The 21,951-nt window shown below is 37.3% G+C and overlaps 1 protein-coding gene across 2 annotated transcripts in view; it reads right to left on the reverse strand.

The window, feature by feature from the left end:
• Positions 1 to 21,951, reverse strand: part of LOC309497339 (uncharacterized protein) — a 77,785-nt gene that overhangs the window by 48,833 nt on the left and 7,001 nt on the right. The window contains exons 4-11 of one of the 2 annotated variants that reach the window (XM_082167557.1): positions 15,950 to 16,081; positions 15,581 to 15,814; positions 12,856 to 12,954; positions 11,182 to 11,366; positions 10,879 to 11,042; positions 10,110 to 10,355; positions 8,499 to 8,661; positions 7,855 to 8,333 (exon numbers count right to left, since the gene is read on the reverse strand). In XM_082167557.1, the coding sequence (XP_082023683.1) occupies positions 8,244 to 8,333; positions 8,499 to 8,661; positions 10,110 to 10,355; positions 10,879 to 11,042; positions 11,182 to 11,366; positions 12,856 to 12,954; positions 15,581 to 15,814; positions 15,950 to 16,081 (1,313 nt within the window). In that variant the 3' untranslated portion in view covers positions 7,855 to 8,243. Of the gene's footprint in view, positions 1 to 7,854; positions 8,334 to 8,498; positions 8,662 to 10,109; positions 10,356 to 10,878; positions 11,043 to 11,181; positions 11,367 to 12,855; positions 12,955 to 15,580; positions 15,815 to 15,949; positions 16,082 to 21,951 lie in introns of those variants that run through there. The other variant, XM_082167558.1, reaches the window with a different exon arrangement.

Genomic DNA, 21,951 nt, shown 5'->3' on the forward strand with positions numbered 1-21,951 from the left:
TCGGCTCTTCCTGATCTAGATGTCAACCAACATCTGGAGCTGCTTAATGATGCATGGCTGGATGTTTTAAATGAAACTGCTCCTTTGAAAGTTTTTAAACCAAAAACTTGAACTGATCGGTGGCAAACCTCTGAGACCCGCACATTAAGACAAGCTTGTAGGAAAGCAGAGCGGAAATGGAAAAAGGACAGACTTCAAACGTCATCTAAGTGGCTCAGGGATTGCCTTAGTGGCCTACCAGTCTGCTGCAAAGGCCGCAAAAGCTGCTTATTTTTCGAACGTAATTTCTAATAACCATCATAGATCTTGTTCTCAGTTATAAATGCTGCCTTAAATCCACCTGTCAATACTTTTCCAAATCCCTCAAATGCACTATGTGAAAGCTTCTTGAGTTTCTTTATTGATAAAATAGCTAATTTAAGGCCTCAGGCAATAGTGTCATATAATGATCATTATGCTCCAACTATGCCGCTAACCTCGAGGGAGGTTTTTCCATTTAACAATTTTTATTGATTTTCTATTAAACCATGTAACATTTTTTACAACACATATTGGACCAAATGTATACAACCAAATGTTGCTGTGTTATACAAATATGAATTCCTATGAAGATAGTATAGTATTCTAAGAAGGGGCTCCAAACCTTCCTGAATGTTTGCAAGGAGCCTTTAAGGGTATACCTGATCTTCTCCAGCTTCAGGAAATGCATTACATCCTTAACCCATCTAGTGAAGCTGGGGGGTGTTTGCTCCTTCCAGGAGAGCAGAATGAGATGTCTGGCAATCAGAGAAGTGAATGCTGTAATGGGGTATGTTTGGGGGCGATTTTCAGAGGTAAATCCAAATAGGGCACATACTGGGTTGGGGGTAATGTTTTTTTGAAGTATCTTAGAGTAAGCACTAAAGATGTTGGCCCAGAATGTATAAAGTTTAGGGCAGGACCAGAACATGTGTATATAATCCGCTGGTTGGCCTTTACAGCGAGGGCACGTGGGGTCTATATCAGGGAAGATTTTCACCAGTCTTGTCTTGGTCAAGTGTGCTCTTAGAACTATTTTACGAGGGAGGTTTTTAAACCCATTACCTCACAATATCTTGCTGAAACTATTGCCACCCTCAAACCCTCTTTCTGTCCTTTTGATGAAATACATCCTCGTTTTTTTTAAATGTTAACAGAATCTATTGGCCCAGGCCTGTTATCTTTTGTGAACAAATGTTTATTAACTGGTTTGGTCCCTGCATGCCTAAAAATGGCCTTTGTCACTCCATTACTCAAGAAGCCTTCCTTAGATATTTCTGAATTTGAAATAATTATCAACCTATCTCTGTGATTCCGATTTTTTTTAAAGGTACTGGAAAAGGTACTGGACTTAACCAGACTGAAAAATTTCCAAAATTTTAGACGTATTTAGAAATGAGTTAAGTCTTTTCACAGCACTGAATCTGCTCTGCTGAGAGTGCTAAATGTAATTTAATTGCTACCGATGCTGGCGACCCTGTGGTTTTAGTTCTCTTAGACTTAACTGCAGCTTTTCATTCTGTGAATCATTCGTTGCTCTTATCTAGATTAAAAGATGTTGGGGCTAAAAGGTTCAGTCTTAAATTGGTTTAATTCCTATTTATCTGACAGATATTTTTCAGTCAGGATTGGCAGCTTTAACTCCTCGGCTGCTCTCCTTGAAACTGGACTTCCCCAGGGCTCTATCTTAACTCCCGTGCTCTTCTCCCTGTACATGCTTCCTTTAGGCTTGATTTTAAGAAGGCATGGTGTATCTTTCCATTTTTATGCGGACAATACACAGATCTATTTGCCGATAAGAAGAACACATTTAAATCTTCTGCATTTAAATCTTTATTAGATTGTCTCGATGAGGTAAAGCTTTGGATGGCAAGTACATTTTTAACATTGAACGATTCAAAGACTGAGGTTATAGTTTTTGGCTCATCTGACAAATTTGAGTTCGATAACAACACTCTAGGTAATTTGTCTGTTTTTAATACCAGATGTGTACGGAACCATGGAGTTTTCCTAGATAGTCGATTAATGGATGTTCACTAACAGTGAACGGAATTGTCTAGCCCCTCTCTCTCTAACATCACTGTACCAACTCTAGTTTAGTTTAGTAAAATATTTTTACCCGACTGTTTTTTATCTCACTGCCATCTTTTTCCCTCCACTGACGTTTCTCTTCGCCCAACACCCTGAGCGTTGAAACAATCCTGGCTCTCAACAGCCAGTAAGGACTTTTAAGTTAAGACATAACATGTTTTTCTTTCTTTTCAAATAAAATTACCATATACATATATTTAGGGGGACATGCATACACATACAGTATATATTACAAGCACTCGCAAATTCGATCATATTACTCCGGTGTTAAAATCATTACATTGGTTGCCTGTCACTTTTAGGATTCATTTAAAAATTTTGTTATTTGTATTTAAATCTCTACATGGTTTAGCCCCATCGTATATTGCTGATCTAATCCAGGAACAAAAGTCAATGAGATCACTACGATCACAATTTCAGAAACGTCTTGTTGTTCCTCGGTCTAAGATGAAGTCTAGAGGGGATCGCGCTTTTGCGGTCGCCGCCCCTAAATTATGGAACAGTTTACCTTTATATATCAGGGACCTTCCCACACTCAATCAGTTTAAAAGCCATCTGAAAACATATTTTTTTATGATAGCGTTCGATCAAGATAAGTGTGAAGGGTGCTAGTGTCATTTATTTCCTTTTTATAATATATGTTTTTTGACTGTTTTATGATGTTTATACTACCTATTTAGATATATGGATATGCATTTTCTTTTATTTGTTTTTCTCTGCTCATTGTTTTATTGTTTGTACAGCACTATGGTCAACTTTGTTGTTTTATTCAGTGCTTTATAAATAAATTTGAATTTGAATTTGAATATAAAATGTTACAAAATAACCTGCAAGAAATATTAACAATCCAACTGAATTAAACTTCAACCAAGATTCATAAATATAAAAAAATCTACCCCAAAATATTAGTTTGACACTGCATTAAAATATATATTATACATAAAATGCATATTTTATGGGGAAAATGAATTAGTTAAATGGTTAAAAATACTATAGACTGAACTCGTAATACGCATGTGCACGCCATCGCCGTTCTCACTGGTTCGCGTTTTTGAAGTTTGCGCAGAAAGAACTAAAGAGTGTTCTGTTAAACGATGTCGTGTTAGCGGCCCCTAAGTAAATAACTAATGATCGTTGCGATGGAAGTGAATCAATCAAACTAACTTTAGCTGGACAATAACTTTATTCTAGAGCTGCTATAAAGCCAAAACAATCTCTGTTACTTTACTTTCCTATTATCAATGTAAAGCCACTTTGGAACATTCTACATTGTTAAAAGCGCTACATAAATGAAGATGAAGATGACTTGACTTGACATGACAGATGCTTTTATCCAAAGCGACTTACATTGCATTTCAAAGTACACATTTACATTCTTATCAGTTCTTGCTTTCCCTGGGAATCGAACCCATGACCTTGGCGCTCTACTGTTTGAACTACAGGAAAGCTTACTACTAGCACTGGACTGTGCGTTTTCCCCTCACAAAGTAGTTTATGTTTGCCTTTTGGTTTGTTTGCACCTCAATAAAATCCTTCCGTTTCTCTGGGTCTGAGCCCTCACCTCATACTTCAAAAAGTACACTTAACACTAGTACAGTAAAGACTATTGTTCTTACTATGTCAGAACACATTTTAAGAAGAGATGTGGTTAACACTTTATTTTGATAGTCCGTTTGTTGAGACTATACTAGTTATTAGTAGCCATTCAGTAGCTTGTCAACAGTGCATCAGTTGACATTCAACAACACTGTTTCAACAGACAAGTAACATACGTTCAACTGACTGCCTATAGACTATAAGGTACAATTCAAGTGTTGCCTGTTGCCAAAAGTGCCTGTTGACTGTCAATATTATTTTGCAACAGGTTATTAACCAATTGTCGACTAACTTTCAATTGTCAACTAACTTTCTGTAGATTGAGTACCAACAACTCAAGATCAATCTGTCAGTTAAATGTCAACAGTCATGTCAGCATATGAAGTATATGATACTGTATATCCTACTCAAGGGGTCTCATATGCATCAAATTAATGATTATTTTAGCTGATTTAAAAATGTTTTTAAAAAATTGTTAACCATTTGTAGATAATCTGTTGATAGTCAACTAAAGATTAGATCTGTTGCTTGTCAACAAATAAATTGTTTATGATCAGTAGACTATTAATAGACATTATCCACTAAGTGTTAGTAGATATATTTTAGGACTATCTAATTAAAGTGAAAAACAGTTTATATCAGTAGAAAGTCTATAACCTATCAACAGATTGAAAACATACTTTTTTGGTACGTTTGGATAGATGCTGAAACGTAAGATACAGACATGTCTGCAACTGCAACGTAGAATTATTACGAATTCACAGCTACAAAACGTTTACGAATCATAAAGATATCTGTATCATTTCCCTTATACTGTTTTATAGATAAATGTAAGTTCCCTTAACCCTACTCCCAAACCTAAATATAAATTACTCATTTTATACAGAATAAAACACTTTATGGACAGAGATGTGTAGGGAAATGCCAGTTTTATTAATAGCATTAAAATATATTTTGAGTCACTAACATTAATCCTACTCCTGCCCCTAAACCTACCCATAACTATTTCTTAAAACTATGCAGGCTAAAATTATGAAGAAAAACAACAGATGTGTAATCATAATAATTTATTGCGAAAATGTAAATCGGTACCAAAAGTCGCTCAAATGACGATGTGTTGCAGTCCTCTCTGGCAGTATATAATAGTTTTGTATAAGGGACAGAGCAGAATTTAAGTTATTAATCCATGAAAATGTTAACCCAGCTTCCCTCTGCGTGAAGACGGCGTGCGCGCTTCAGTATTTCAATGTTGTTTCAACTGAAACACGGCATGCTGCAATTTGTGACGAAGCAGGCGAGAGCCAATGAGCGCTTGATATCACTGCCGTAAAACATGTCGTAACGCTTCTTGAGGGCGCAATTTTTGAATTTAAATTCATCACGAGCGCGGGATTTGACATTTACGGTCGCTTCTGAGAATGGAGATGGAGACCGCTGGATGTGGATGAAGGGATGAATTTGGATCTGTTTCTTGCTTGCGTATGGATTATAAAGATTTGGATTACATCTAACGTTACGTTAGCTAATAAAAATTATGTATTTTGTTAATTTATATTGTGTTTTGGTGTATTATGGTTCTATAGGAGAAAACGCCTTTTGTGTCTCACCGTAACGTTAAATAAACTAAATGTTACAAAATGGTTAAACGATTAAAGAAGGTATTGTTAAGGGTTTAAACTATAGTCTTGTCTGTTAATCCTCCGAAGCGAGTTTGCAGCAGGAACAGAGATTATTTCTTAAATGAGTAACTGTTATAACGTTAAACTGCATTTAATAAATGCGATTTTCTGTAAACTTACTGTCATGAAAGGCTAAATGTATTAATTATAACTTTTGATCTTGGCCTCGGGCATTTGAAATGATGTAAGTAAGTAAGCTTTATTTCTATAGCACTTTTCACAGACAATGGAGTCACAAAGTGCTTCACAGAGTTAAAATACATACAATACAAAATTACACATATAAAGTATATGTGCCACAATAAAAAAAAAACAAAAAAAACATAAAACTAGTTAAAAGCTTGTCTAAAAAGATGTGTCTTTAGGTGCTTTTTAAAAATTTCTACAGATTCCGAAGCTCTCAAGTCTAATGGAAGAGCGTTCCAGAGCCTTGGAGCCACCACGCAAAAAGCGCGGTCACCTCTCGTTTTTAAACGTGTTCTAGGAACAGTTAAAAGATCTTGACCCGAAGACCTCAAAGAACAGCCTGAAGTGTAGGCATGAAGTATATCCTGGATATACGCCGGAGCTTGATTATGCAAGGCTCTAAAAGTAATGGTTAAAATTTTAAATTGCACTCTAAAACTAACTGGAAGCCAGTGAAGAGCCTTGAGTATAGGTTTAATGTGAGATCTTCTTTTGGTCTTTGTTAAAAGTCTAGCAGCAGCATTCTGAACTACTTGCAATTTGTCCATGGAGGAATTGTTTAAACAAGTGTACAGTACATTGCAGTAGTCAAGACGAGACGAAATAAAAGCATGAACAAGCATCTCCATCTCATTATTAGAAACTACAGATCTGATTTTAGCGATATTTCTGAGATGGAAAAAACAGGAACGAACCACAGATTTGACATGACTGTTAAAACACATAGATCTATCAAAAATGACACCTAGGTTTCGCACAGCATTACATTCTGATGGTGATACAGCCCCAATGGCCAGTTTAATCTTGGGAAAAATGTTGTCAGGAGCAAAAATCAGCACTTCAGTTTTATCTTGGTTTAGCTGCAAAAAATTGTCTGCCATCCAATTGTTGATGGAGGCTAGGCAGTTATGCAACAAAGACAGTTTGTCTAGCCTATCAGAGTTAAAAGAAAAATATAATTGAATATCATCTGCATAGCAGTGATATGATATTTCCCCAAAGCTACTAATAATCTTCCCAAGAGGAAGCATATACAGGCTGAACAACAGAGGGCCAAGCACAGACCCTTGGGGCACACCACAGGACAAAGGAGCAGAATCTGACATATATTACCCTACGGACACCGAAAAGCTCCTATCGGAGAGATAGGAGGAAAACCAATCCAGAGCTGACCCAGTAATTCCCACAGTTTTTTTCAGTCTATGTAGACTATTGAGAGTTCAATATATGCTCAATATAATTTTTGTCACATAATCAGATGGTTCAGATGTGATCGTGATATCCTAGTAAATAATGGGTTGTATTATTTTGTATTTAATAAAAGTGATTTTTTTTCTCTCTGATGTGCTGGCCATAGTGTTTGTTCTACTTCAGTCAGGTCAGGTATGCAATCTGTTGATAGGTTATAGACTTTCTACTGATATAAACTGTCTTTCACTTTAATTAGATAGTCCTAAAATATATCTACTAACACTTAGTGGATAATGTCTATTAATAGTCAACTGATCATAAACAATATATTAATCTGTTGATAGGTTGTAGACTTTCTACTGATATAAACTCTTTTTCACTTTAATTAGATAGTCCTAAAATATATCTACTAACGCTTAGTTGAGAATGTCTATTAATAGTCTACTGATCATAAACAATTTCTTTGTTGACAAGCAACAAATAAGCAACTACATGTAATCTTTAGTTGACTATCAACAGATTATCTACAAATGGTTAAAACATTTTTAAATCAGCTAAAATAATCATTAATTTGATGCACATGAGACCCCTTGAGTAGGATATACAGGATCATATACTTCATATGCTGACATGACTGTTGACATTTAACTGACAGATTGATCTTGAGTTGTTGGTACTCAATCTACAGAAAGTTAGTTGACAATTGAAAGTTAGTCGACAATTGGTTAATAACCTGTTGCAAAATAACATTGACAGTCAACAGGCACTTTTTTGTAAAATCTGTAGATTAACACTTGAATTGTACCTTATAGTCTATAGGCAGTCAGTTGAATGTATGTTACTTGTCTGTTGAAACAGTGTTGTTGAATGTCAACTGATGCACTGTTGACAAGCTACTGAATGGCTACTAATAACTAGTATAGTCTCAACAAACGGACTATCAAAATAAAGTGTTACCGAGATGGGTAACCTCTGAGTGACCTGTTCACTCTCTGCAATACTATGTACTACTTTGTAAGTAGCACTAAAATATTTAATTCAATCTAAACACATGAAACTAAAACTCAAGAAAAAAATGACAATGTTTTTTCTTCATTTCTTAGCAGGTTTATTCAAGGTTAGTCAGGTATATTGTATTCCAAGATTACTCCTTGAACAAAGAGAAAGACAGACAGCAAATTTTTTCATTTAATTCAGTTTATAGTAAGTTTAACCCAAATCCACCCAACAACCTAAAATTATTTAGTTTGTATATATTGTTTTAATTGCACTTCCTCAATAACGATAAACCAATGCATGTATACAGAGAGTTATTGGAGAGATTTTTTAAGAATTTATTTGTAGTGTCTTGGTTAAATTTAGTAGTCCCTTTTCACCTCTCAGTAATCATAAGTGATTTGCTTATTTAAAACAAAGTGCTTTTTTATATAACAAAGTATTGAAAGTATTGATTATCAATGCAGGATCTTTCATTCATCAGGGTTACTGAGCTTTCAGACCCATGGAGATCGCTGAAGAGTGGAGGAAGTCCAAAGATCTGTGCCTTCTACGTCTATATCCATGGTCGCATAACTGAAGATGACAGACAAGAAAATAAATGTAACATCAAATACATGCTTTCTACAAAGCTAAGGCTGTTGAATGTGTTTTCTTTTAGAAAGACCCGTTGTAAAAGGTTTACAATTTGCTTGAAGGCTACTGTCAGTAATGCAGTTGAAATTTACTGTCGAAACTTACCAGAGCACATCTGCCATTTTGTACAAGGCAAAGATGAACCTGACAGTGCAGGAAGAAGTTGTCAGAAATGCCTGAGAAGGTGAACATCCTGAAGGAGAAATGGCTTGTTGTATCAATACCGTTCTGAAGGATTTCCACAGTGGTATCTTCAGGGTTGGCGCATCTAGGAAGGTAGGAGGGTTTTTCAAAGGAATGTAATAAAGGGAAAATTAGAGCATGGCAAAATTTGATGACTTGTTTATGATGTACTTGGTCAGCAGGGCTGTTTCTAGGCATAGGCAAACTAGGCGCCAAGTATTTTTTGGTGACTCTTTCGAATAATGCCCAATCATTAATAGGTTACTATGCAAGAAGTAATTCAGGACAAATAAATAGTACTGCATTAACAATTCAGTTTCTTAACTAATATGGAAACATGATGAACTAATCATTAGGTAATAGCTCATTTAGGACTGTACCAGTTTCTTATTATGTAATCAATCATTATTGAATCAAATTCACCTCATGAAGAACTATTATCGGACTATGACCAATTATAAAGAATTACCATTTAATTACTAATCACAACATTAACCTATGTGACTGTATGATCATTTAAAAAATAATAATAATAATAATAATTAGTTAGCTGGTTTTTATGGTATGTAACATTAATAAATACATTTCCATAAATAGATCTGAGGTTAAGATGCATTTTTTTCATCTTTTTCTTAAGATGCATTTTATAACCATTTTCAGAGTAAAAAAAATTATTATAATTGCTCATGTTTCAGATACGTTAATGTTGTGAATAGTAATTAATTAGTAATAAGTGGTCATAGTTCGTTAATAGTCTGAGGAGTTGCATTACAAATGTATTAAATGTTTAATATAGGTTGCAACAGTAAAAGTTGAGTACATTGAAGTTAGCATTTTTAAGATTCAGTTATGATGATTATATCAAGAGATTCCTGCCAGTCCTGTTCTCTAATTGCTGAGACGACTCTCACCCTTACCCTTTGTCTTTATGCATTTCCTGACCATTAAGCTCAATGTACAGTTGTGCTTTTGTCTCTATGATAATGTTAATGTATGGGCGATCTAGTCAGGCTGATTGGATTAGCATATATGCGTTTGAATAGTTATGCTGATTGGATTGAGACTGGTAACACGCTGGAGTCTAGGGCGGTTCCTTAATCTGTACATGCTTTGTTCAACCTCAATGTAAATCCCTCCCCCTAAATGTATATAAAAGTGCAAGGCAACTTTCTTTAGATTAGACTTGATGATGATGATGAACTACATACTTGATGAACTACAGACATGGAAGAATAAATCTCTTCTGCTTATAAAATCCATCTCAAGTCTCCTGGTTTCTGCTTTGATGAAGGAATAAAACTTTCTAACAGAGGCTAATCTCAATCTGTGATTGTTGATTACCTAATAAAGAACTATTTCAGCCCTAAATTCACTATGTCTTGATAATTAGTTAATCTTGTTTCCATATTAGTTAATAGTTACCTATTAATGATGGACCATTCATTTTTAAAGTGTTATCCAATTTTGTTGTATTCACTTTCTGAGATTGAAACAAATTTAATCATATAACCATATAAACATCAAGTCACTCACTCATTGATAATTAGATTCCAGCGAACATGATATTCGGCATCATTAACAGGTGTGGCCCAGCAGTTGTCCAGAACTGTTGTGATTTGGTTTCTATCCACTCCTTCCACCTCAACAGCCACATATATCTGCTGGTTCACCTGCATTTGCACCTCCCCGTCATATGGGCTAGTAAACTCTGCATCATGGTAGGGAATCATGCGGATCTGGTATGTGCCCTGGCCAGCAGGAAGTTCCTCACTTATCACACTGTAGGCAAAAACATAAAAAATAACAAAAACCATAGCCTAAGTTAATTGTAATGGTGATAGCTCATGCCTTATGACACTCAAACCTCCAGCCTTTCAATTATCAGGTTAAGAATGCAAACCTGCTTTATAACCACTGTAACCTTTATCAACACTTTTAACCCATTGTGGATCAGCTGGAAATTCTCTGGAAAGTCCTAAATTAGATAACTGATTCTATTAATTTGAGTATATAATAAGCAGTCTCTGTCATGTTCTAAAAGACAGACATGTTAAATATTAGAAAGTGAATGCAAATTGGCAAAACATGGTGATTTATCAAAATCACAGCCCTCCTTTGCCGCGATCACTGCAATTAAAAAACGCTAACACTTGAGGTCCCAATTAATGTGAATAAACTAAAATCAAATAACAATAAGCAATACATTTGTTACAGTACGTATTAATCTTCAACTGTAATAAATTAAAATACAACTGTTAATTCAGGTCCTTAAATAACATTAATAGATATTGAGTATTCTTACCCGCCTTCGGCTCGGAAACCCACGGGCATAGATATGGTCTGGATCAGAGGGTACGCACAAGAAAATGTCATGTTCATCCATATCTCTCTTGAAATGATGCTGTGGTCAGTGTCCGTCGGGTCAGACTGAATGGAGTTTTGGTAGACGAAGTGAGTCCTGTTGCTCTATGAGGAGGAGAACAAATGTCAATTTCAAGCTATGGGACAACTTACTAATCATTACACACACAGTACTGTATGTACAGTATGGATATGCATCTCATTAGCAGCTCTAGTGATGAAACGGAAATGGAAAGATCATTACCATCAGAGTAGTACCACATATGTGGCCTTCATTGTCAAAATAAAACACAAGTCTGCCATCCTCGAGGGTTCCAGTGCAGCTTGGGTCATTTAGGTGCAGGTGCTCAGGATAAAAACCAGATTCAAAGAGCTGGCAGCGGGATAGAGATATGAAGCCGGTGCTGCTGGCACAAGACACCACAGCATCTGAGCAGATAAAGGATTTCAGAGATTATATATACAGTTGTGTTCAAAATAATAGCAGTCCAACATCACTAACCAGATCAATCACTGTTTTTGGTAGAAATGATATGTCTACATGGCAAATAAATTACTAGTAGGTGTAGTAGAGTAATAGAAAAACAATAGTCATGACATATATGCTGCTAATTCTGTATAATTGAATCATTAATTGAAAGGGGTGTGTTCAAAATAATAGCAGTGTGGAGTTCAATTAGTAAGGTTAATCATTCTGTGAAAAAACTAGTGTCAATAAGTGGCCCTTATTTAAGGATGAAGGCAGTACTTTACTGTACATGATGGTTATAGTGCATTTCTCTCTGAAGATCTGAATAAAATGGGCCGTTCCAGACATTGTTCAGAAGAACAGCGTACTTTGATTAAAAAGTTGATTGGAGAGGGGAAAACGTATAAAGAAATGCAGAAAATGATAGGCTGCTACCAGAAAGACGTGGAAGAAAACGGAAAACTACCATTCGAATGGATCAAAGAATAGCCAAAATGGCAAAGACTCAGCCAATGATCAGCTCCAGGGTGATCAAAGAAGATCTAAAGTTACCCGTGAGTACTGTAACAATTAGAAGACACCTATGTGAAGCCAAGCTATCAGCAAGAAGCCCCCGCAAAGTTCCATTGTTGAAAAAAACGAACCCTTACCCGTCAGGGATCACTGGTGATCCCGGATTTTTGTAGTTCAAAATATTTTTGAGCTTATATATCTCAATATTAATAACAGTCTGGTTAATTTTGAGTCTTGAACTATAAACTCTCAAGGGTTGGCTTTCTAAATGTATGTGTGTTATGTTTCTATTCAGAATTACTTATGAGCAGTAACCTTTTTATTCTGGGTATGTCATGTATGCAGCACTTGCCAAAATTGGGGGTGATGAGGAAGGGGTTTTAAGGGTTAACTTTTAATGTTCTCTTTTGTCTTGTCACGCTTCAGTGGTTTAAAAGCATTTGTATGAAGAATGTGATCATATAATGTAACGCTAGCTAAAGCATGACAGAAAAAAACGGATGCTGTGATAATTGCGTTAAATATTTTTAATGCATTAAGCTGAAAAAAAAAAAAACACATTAATCACGTTGCGTTAACATTGACAGCATGGATGTAATCAAGGCGAGACGGGTGTTGACTATAATTTCTTGTTTATTTGACCGTAAGCGCAACAAGCCATGAAAAAGAGGCAGCTTTGTTTGCAATTCCATGCCGAAAATTTGAATTTTTATTATAAATTTGTGTGCGTTATTTGTTGTTATAAATTATTTTTTAGACATTTTTTTTAAATGTTTGAAGGAGTTTTTAGACAGCACCCCTGCTCTCGCCAGACGACACCCGGTTGAGAAACGCTGATGTAGACTGTGAAACTGACTTGAGTGAATGAAAATGTGTTGTTTTTTGGTTTGTTTTTAGATTAATGTATGAATACACAACAAGTGTGAGAGCACTTACCAAAGTTTTCAGGATTTGGTCTTTGTCCTTGCAAGCAACAACAGCCATAGACACCACCTCTCTCCTGGCAAGCCTCGTTTTCAGTGCAAGTACTACAAACTAAAACAGACAAGAAGACCATTGCACAAAAGGACATTATTATTATTATTTTATTTATTTACCAGGACAATGCATATTAACAACAGTATGCCTGTAACATGCCAGAGTTAGCCAGTGGCTAATTTTCATCTGTAGTCCTGATTGCCAGATGTACAGTGGCACCCTTATTCATGGAAGCATGCAGTGATTTGGATCTCTGGATCTTGATTTGGATCCATATGTGTTAAAGTATATCAATTGGCGGACATTTAAACATCCGGAGTATGACTCCTAAACGCGAACAACTTGAACATTTACTTGAACATTATTTCTTTTCAAGAAAACTAACAAAGCAACGCTTTTTAAATTAATTTAAAACCACTTCTAATCATGATATAGATACATTTATTGACTAAACAAAAGTTACCTTTAGATTAGATTTAGAAATAAGAGTGTTGAACTTCCTTCTCCTGAAACCTTTTGTTCTTCAATCCAGAATGGCAGAACAGCTGAATGCTTTGTTTGAGCTACGCCCTCTACAACAGGCGTAAATATGCATTTCCTTTTACCTGAAGCTTATTCATTTCACTTTGAGTGTGAAAGGGCCTTAACATTTACCAAAAATAATAATTAAAAAACAAACAAGCAAGCCCAGCCCAGGTGAGAAAAAGTAACGCAAAAGTAATGTAATGCCTTACTTTCCATTAAAAGTAACTAAGTAATGCAATTAGTTACTTTTTGGGAGTAATGCAATATTGTAATGCATTACTTTTAAAAGTAACATTCCCCAACACTGCTTATGAGGCGTTTCTTCCTCCTTTCTGCTTCAAGGTCTTGATAAATTGTGGCATTTCTTTGTTGTTTAGAATCCAGTGTATATATATATATATATATATATATAAGAACACCTGGGGCCTATACCATGAAGCCGGTTCAAGTGGCTAGCCAGCTTAGAGTCCTGCACGGGTTCGGGTACCCGACGGGTGACCCGCAAATTTTGCTCAAACGGGTGAAAAATATCCAACTGTGTCGGATACGGGTGTGGGTCGGGTCGGACACGGGGGAAACACGGGTCTAAACACGGGTTTAAAACAATCACATGCAAACGTAAAAATATATGCATATTTTTAGGAACACATCTACAAAAATATTCCTGTATTTCAAGTTGATAAAATAATAAAAAATCCACATCAGTTTATTTGTGCCCACGCGCCACGTCCTCCCAGGATCTATAACGTTACCTAGGCTACTTTCACTTTTAAAAATTCCTCATAACTGCGCGCGCAATCTGCTTGCAGTCGTCGAGATGGATGCTGAGGAGTTGAAGAAAAGAATAGCTAGTGGAGATTGTAAAGTTGTCGACAATACGTCATCAAAAGGCAAGTCCAGTGTGTGGGAGAAATTTGGAGTTATCTGAAGAAAATATTGTGAAAGGCTTTGCTGCATGCATTTTCGTGTTGGATAGCCGCAAATGTGGAACTTCATCGCCGAGGAAGCACGCAGAAACTGTGGTAACCAAGCAGTTCTATCGAACAGTATTTTTCAAATTTAACACTGTTCAGTATGTGTGGTGTGCAGGGCGTGTTTGAACCCAAAATTGTCAGATGTAGGCTAGACGAAATTGCGTGGCAGATATAGTGTTGCAGCCGCATCTGTTACTCAGTTTTGTGGTAACGTTTGCCATGTTCTTCATGTATCGGCCTTTTGACAGCTTCGGCTGAAGTTGTCCTTGTGTTAATTGTCGTTTTAACTTCTGTATGACCTGGCAATAAACATTTTTGTAATTGTGTCTATATTGTGATTGGCTAAACTGATTTTATTTCGGGTGCGGGTCGGGTGTCGGTTCTATTTTAAGCGGGTCGGGTCGGGTGCGGATTTTAATTAGTGCTGTTGACGGATAACGGGTCGGATGCGGTTTGAAGCACTGCGGGTACGGGCGGGTGCGGATTTACAAAATCGGACCCGTGCAGGACTCTGAGCCAGCTATGTTTCAGTTTAGTTTGCGCCAACCCTGGGTTTTAGGCACCATGAAAGTGGTTTGGCTTTTAGCAGTGTTCATCGCCATAGTAACTTACGCTCCACGGCTAACCTGGTCCGGTTAAGTAGCAAAGTAGCAAAGTAGCATGTCTGATGCGATAAAGTCACTCCACCTGTTTCTACTCCAAATTAAAGGTCACTACATAGCAAATGATTTTTAAAGACAAAATCGTCTGGCTTTTAGTAATGCTTATTTAGAATAATAATTTTGTACGATTTACATATTATATATGTAATTATTAATTGATCACACATGTACGATTTTAATTTATCAGTTATTATTACGCACAGTTTAAATGCAAAAGTAAAGGTATGAGAGTCGGCTGTTAATTGACTAATTTGTATGTTTTAATTTAAAATGTTTGCGATATTAACACAAGTACATGTTTAAATGTTTTACCACTTGCTTGAGCAACTTAATATATAAATCTAAACAGTTGCACACTGCAAACGCAGCATATGTGAAAGCACAATGCAAACGGAGTATGTGTGAAACAGGCGTAACCTAGAATGTCATCTCACATAAAAATCATGTGGTAACAGGTTTTCATGTACAATGTGGGATACAGCCAATTTAAATGATTAAAATAGTTAAAATAGTCTATAATACCTGATGGTGAGGCATTTGATGAAGATGTTGGAGAGGTTGTTGACTGTGAGGATGATGATGGTGCTGAGGTTTGTGAAGATAGAGTAACTGGCAATGAAGATGATGATGATGAAGTATCTGGCAATGAAGATGATGAGGATGAAGTAACTGGCAGAGAAGATGATGAGGATGAAGTATCTGGCAGTGAAGATGATGAGGTTAACAAAGTTGGTGAGTCTGGTGTCGTCCACGTTGCTGATGGTAAGAATGAGGAAGATGATACAAAATTAGATTCTGTGGCATTAGAGTTGTGTGATTTTTTTTAACACTTTAAAAAATGTATTAAGACTTCTTGGATGGATGTTTTGTGTTGAGACTATTAAGTCTTACACGGAATGCACGTCTGCTGGTAGTCAGGACAGCAGTCACCGATGAGGAGGCAAACCTCATCACAGAAACACCCACGGTAGCATTCGTTATTATGTCCAGGACAGCAGAGCACTGTGGGTACTGAACACTGGCCTGAAAAACCCAAAGAGTGTGCAGATCTTAAAGTTATCAAGACATGACAACAACAATAACAGCAAATTGGTGATCTAAATATACACAATATATTTATAGAAAACATATTTTGACAGATTGTAAGTCAACTTCATAGCTTTGGCAAAATGTATTCCCTTACATTGTTAATTACTTTGTTCCATTTAGTATTCCCCCCCTAATCCCTCTCTCCTTGTTGTATCTAAGATGACATCACAATTATAGACTTTTAAAATATAAATACTTTTTTGAAGTTTGTGTTCCTTAAAATACTATCTAAATTTTTTATGTATATATTTTTATGTATGTATGTATCAAAACAGACACACACCTTTTTTGTTCTTTTTTTTATTTATTATTTATAAGCCTTTTCAACTAGTGAAGACCAGTAAAGTGTCCCCACTAGTAGGTCGGTTGGCATAATGTTCTACTATTTAAGTGAGGACATTTGGCCCTCACAAGCAGTGTTTGGGAAAGTTAGTTTTAAAATGAATGCATTGCAATATATATACTCCCCAAAAAAGTAACTAATTGCGTTACTTTTTCTCACCTGGGCTGGGCTTGCTTGTTTGTTTTTTAATTATTATTTTTGGCAAATGTTAAGGCCCTTTCACACTCAAAGGGAAATGAATAAGCTTAAGGTAAAAGGAAATGCATATTTACGCCTGTTGTAGAGGGCGTAGCTCAAACAAAGCATTCAGCTATTCTGCCATTCTGGATTGAAGAACAATAGGATACAGGAGAAGGAAGTTCAACACTCTTATTTCTAAATCTAATCTAAAGGTAACTTAAGCTTATTCCTGTGGTTGAATTTGATCATTGAAGGTCAGCAGCAAAGACACTGGTTAATAAAGTGAGATTAAAAACAAAGTATAGGAGACTTCCGGTCGCGACATGTAGGGAGAGGACGCACACGCGGAGGCTCCCAGTTTACTTTTTGTCATAATCTCATTCTAATTCATTCTTTGCTCGAATCTCGACATAACTTTTTTGGCTGTAGTTGCTTTAGCTTATTCCTGCAAAATGAGCAACTCCAAAAGCACAAAATCAGCCAGTAACACGCAGACCCCGGCTACACGTGCAGCTGGAAAGCTAGCATCCTTTGCAGCTAACGTTAACAACTCTCCAACAACTGAGAAGGCGCCTGCGACACCCGAAGCGGGGGTTATGGACCAACTTTCGGCTGAATTCGCAAAACAGAGAACCTCGCTCAAGGAGACCAATTCAAACGTCACTGGATTCGCTACAGACGACAATCAACTCATTCCAGAGCCGTCTTACCTCTGTGGAATCTGTAGCTGGTGATAACTTTGAACGGCTAACGGTGGCGGAGTCTGCCATTAGAATGCTCCAGAGCCAAAATCAGGTGCTTCTAGATCGGTGCGATGACCTGGAAAACCGCTCGCGGAGATCCAATCTCCGTATATTGAACATCCCCGAAGGCTGTGAAGATGGCAAAGATCCCCTAAAGTTCATGGTAGATGTACTGATGCAAGTGATGGGACCCGAAGCCTTCCCTACACCGCCTGAGCTGGAGAGAGCCCATCGGACCCCGACTTCTAAACCCGGCCAAAGATCATCCCCTCGCGCGTTCCTGGTCTGCTTCTCCAGATTCCAGCAGAAGGAAGCTGCGCTGCGCTGGGCCCGGAATCATGAACTCAAGTATCAAGACGCCACTCTAAGGGTCTATCAGGACCTCAGCGCTGCTCTCGCTAAAAAGAGAGCTGCGTTTAACGGTATAAAGCAAGCCTTGTATCAGAAGAACGTCAGATTCCACCTGCTCCACCCGGCCCGACTGCGAGTGATGTATGGGAACGATGTACTCACTTTTGATTCGCCTGATGAAGCTCAGAAGTTTTTCGACCAGAAGTTCGGCAAAGAGTAGGACTTCACCTCATATGTTACAGTCTGGTTTGTCTGTACAACCCGACGATGGTTAATTGCCCGAACTCAAGGTGTCTATGTTCACCTTATAATGGTAAGCAGCAGTCCGGTACGAATACATAACGATGTTTATGCTAGGCTAATTCATACTATGCTATGCACGAGTTTATACATTTAAATCTTAACGGAGTAAACCATTCGTGCTGCTTTCCAGATGTGTGTAACGTTACGCGTGCATATAGGTATGTTTCTGCGTGTATCAATTTATAATATGTGTTTTCTTACAATAAGGGGAACAGGCTTTGGCCTCTGTGAATGTTCAGTGGTTGACTTTTACTGCGTTTCCCAACCACCTCACCCCTCACTTTTTTTTATTTTATTTTTTTATTTCCATTATTATATATATATTTTTTTTTCTCTCTTTAATTCACTTGAATGTTGAGAGGATTTATTGTTGAATATTAAAAATAACTGGGAGCCCCCCCCCCAGACCTAAATATTAAGAGAATGTGCTACCAGAAGCTCTTGGAAATGGTGTTTAGCCTGCAGCTTGCCTCAGGGAGAGGGACAAGTATAGGCTTTGTTCTGGTTTTGTGTTTAGATAAGGTTAAGATTAGGGATAGGGTAAGGGACAACTCCACACTTTTGCAACATAGGATCTTCTTTTTTTATTTTATTTTTAACAGAAGTTTCTTTTCCTTTGCATCATATATATTTTTTGTTAAACATGGTGCATGGTACTGATGCAAGAGGGGCTGCTGTACGTTTCATTAGCTGGAATGTGAAAGGTTTGAATGGGCCTGTTAAAAGAGCCAGGATATTTAATCATCTTAAACATTTAAAATGTGACGTGGCATTTCTTCAAGAATCCCACCTACTGGTTAAAGACCAAGTCAGACTTAAAAAAGGTTGGGTTGGTAACATATTTCACTCTAATCTTAATTCCAAAACTTGTGGAACAGCCATACTGATTCATAAAAAAATTCAGTTCAGTGCGACTACTATTATTTCAGATCCTCAAGGACGCTTTGTGATGGTTTCTGGACTCCTCTATCATAAGCCTGTGGTTTTGGTCAATATTTATGCCCCAAATTGGGACGATGATAAATTTATGGGTAAAATGATCTCATTAATTCCAGATTTGAATTCTCACCAGTTGATTTTTGGCGGAGACTTAAACTGTGTGATAAATCCAACACTTGACCGCTCCCATTCTAAACTTACAAACCTTTCCAAAAAAGCCAAACTTTTATCACGTTTTATGGATGACATAGGATGTGTTGATCCTTGGCGTTTTTTGTACCCAGTGGGTAAATCTTTTTCTTTTTTTTCTCCTGTACATCACTCGTATAGTCGAATAGACTATTTTTTCATTGATCAGAACCTTCTTTCTTCTGTCACAAAAGTCGAATATTTGTCTATAATTATATCAGATCATGCGCCTGTATTACTAGATCTTGCTTTTCCTCTTTGCAAATTGGAACGCCCCTTTTGGAAATTAGATAGAAATCTTTTGACCGACGACATCTTTTGCAAAATGATATCCCAAAAAAGATGATATTTCCCCCTCTCTCCTCTGGGAAACATTAAAAGCTGTAATCAGAGGTGAGATTATATCATATTCAGCTAAAATAAATAAAACTAAAAGAATCAAACAAGAGGAGCTCATTAAATCAATATCTATGGTGGATGCTCAGTATTCTACCTCTCCTTCCCCCGAGCTTTACAAAAGGAAGCTGGATCTCCAAACGCAATATAATTTGATATCAACTGAGAAGACAGAACGTCTTCTTTTAAAATCACGGGGATATTTCTATGAACATGGCGACAAAGCTGGACGTTTATTAGCACACCAACTTAAATGCCACTCGGCATCCCAACAAATCCCCCAAATACGGAAAGATGATGGTGTACTAACTATCGATCCAGTTGAAATCAATGAAACATTTGCCTTATTTTATTCAAATCTGTATATGTCAGAGATGACAGAAGATGGCTCTGATATGGAACATTTTTTCAAGGACCTCCAAACCCCTTCAGTAACAGCAATACATAGGACTAAGACTGAGCTCCCACTAGATCATATAGAAATCTCTAATGCAATAAAAGCAATGCAAAATGGCAAGGCACCGGGCCCTGATGGGTTCCCTATAGAGTTTTTAAAAAAGTTTTCCAACAAGTTATCAACAATTTTGCTCGATATGTTTAATGATTCTCTGTCCCGTGGCTCTCTCCCACAGACACTAACTGAAGCATCTATTACTCTCCTGCTTAAGCCAGGTAAAGATGCCACAGAATGTGGCTCATACCGACCCATCTCCCTCCTCAACAGTGATGTAAAGATTTTGGCCAAAGCTCTTACCTTACGCCTAGAAACCACAATACATGACGTGATTTCTGCTGACCAAACTGGTTTTATCTCCGGGCGGCACTCATTTACAAACATCCGTCGACTTTTAAGTATAATTTACTCTCCTGTATCTAGTGTGGTCCCCGAGGTGGTTATCGCACTTGATGCTGAGAAGGCATTTGACAGGGTGGAGTGGGGATACTTATTGGCATGTTTAAAGAAGTTTGGTTATGGCCCTAACTTCATTTCATGGATTAAACTTCTGTACAGCTCACCAAAAGCCTCTGTAGTAACAAATGGCAAACATTCACACTATTTCCAGCTGTCAAGGGGTACTCGCCAGGGCTGTCCAATCAGCCCACTTCTATTTGCCTTGGCCATAGAGCCCTTATCTATTACACTCAACACTTTACCATCAATTAGTGGAATACACAGGGGGGGGAGGGAGCATAGAGTATCTCTATATGCAGACGATTTATTATTATATGTATCAGACCCTGCTTTGGGCACCCCTCATATTACCCATGCTTTGAGGAAATTTGGGGCTTTCTCTGGGTACAAATTGAACTTTAGTAAGAGTGAATGTTATCCTGTTAATGATCTGGCCCTTCAAATACAAAATGATGTTTTACCATTCCAAATGTCTAAAAATGGCTTTAAATACTTGGGCATTAATATTACAAGGGACATGCAGCACCTCTATCAAGAAAACTTCTGTCAGCTCTTTGAAAAAACTAAATTAGACCTAAAAAAATGGAAATCACTTAATCTATCCTTGGCAGGGAAGGTGAACTGTATCAAAATGAATATACTCTCCAAATTTCTTTATCTATTTCAGTGTATCCCACTTTATCTCCCTAAATCTTTTTTTAAGTCCCTCGATAAAGCTTTTATCTCATTTTTATGGGATGGGAAAAAGCCTAGAATACGGTTAGAATTACTACAAAGACCTAAAGACCAAGGTGGCTTAGCTTTTCCAAATCTTTGCTACTATTATTGGGCCGCAAATGTTCAAAAAATCATACATTGGCTACATACCCCTGACATAGACTGGTGCCTCTTTGAGGCTGCATCTTGCACCTCAACATCTCTTAAAGCCCTGGTCACCTCCAGCCTGCCCGCCCCTATTATGAAATACACTAATAATCCAGTAGTCATAAATACCCTTCAAATTTGGTTTCAACTTAGACAGAACTTTAAATGTGAAAACCTTTTTCATTTAAAGGAGAACTTGGTAACTTTTTTAACTTAATAAAACTGTCTAGAAATCATTTGGATGGTTAAACAACCTGTTCTGGTGATATTGGTGACTTTCCCCGCTCCCCCCAGCGTTCCCAGGCGGAAAACCAACCTTGCAACTTGCGCACTGCCGTCCCGGCAAAGTGAAATTGGAAGTCTCGTGAGAAGCGAGAACTAGAACGAGAACGAGCGCGAAACACAAATTGCTTTACGGCAATTCGACATAAACACACACGCATGTATGATGTATTACCAGATTACTCACCTCGGTAGACATAGCTCCACGCGATACAGTTGGCTTGCTCCGATCAAAACAAACGCACATGAGCAGCGGTAGAGAGGGGGAGGAGGCCGCCGCAAGTGAGTTTTTTACGACTGT

Source organism: Leuciscus leuciscus (genome assembly GCF_965113295.1).
Source record: "Leuciscus leuciscus genome assembly, chromosome: 4".
NCBI classification, from domain to species: domain Eukaryota; kingdom Metazoa; phylum Chordata; class Actinopteri; order Cypriniformes; family Leuciscidae; genus Leuciscus; species Leuciscus leuciscus.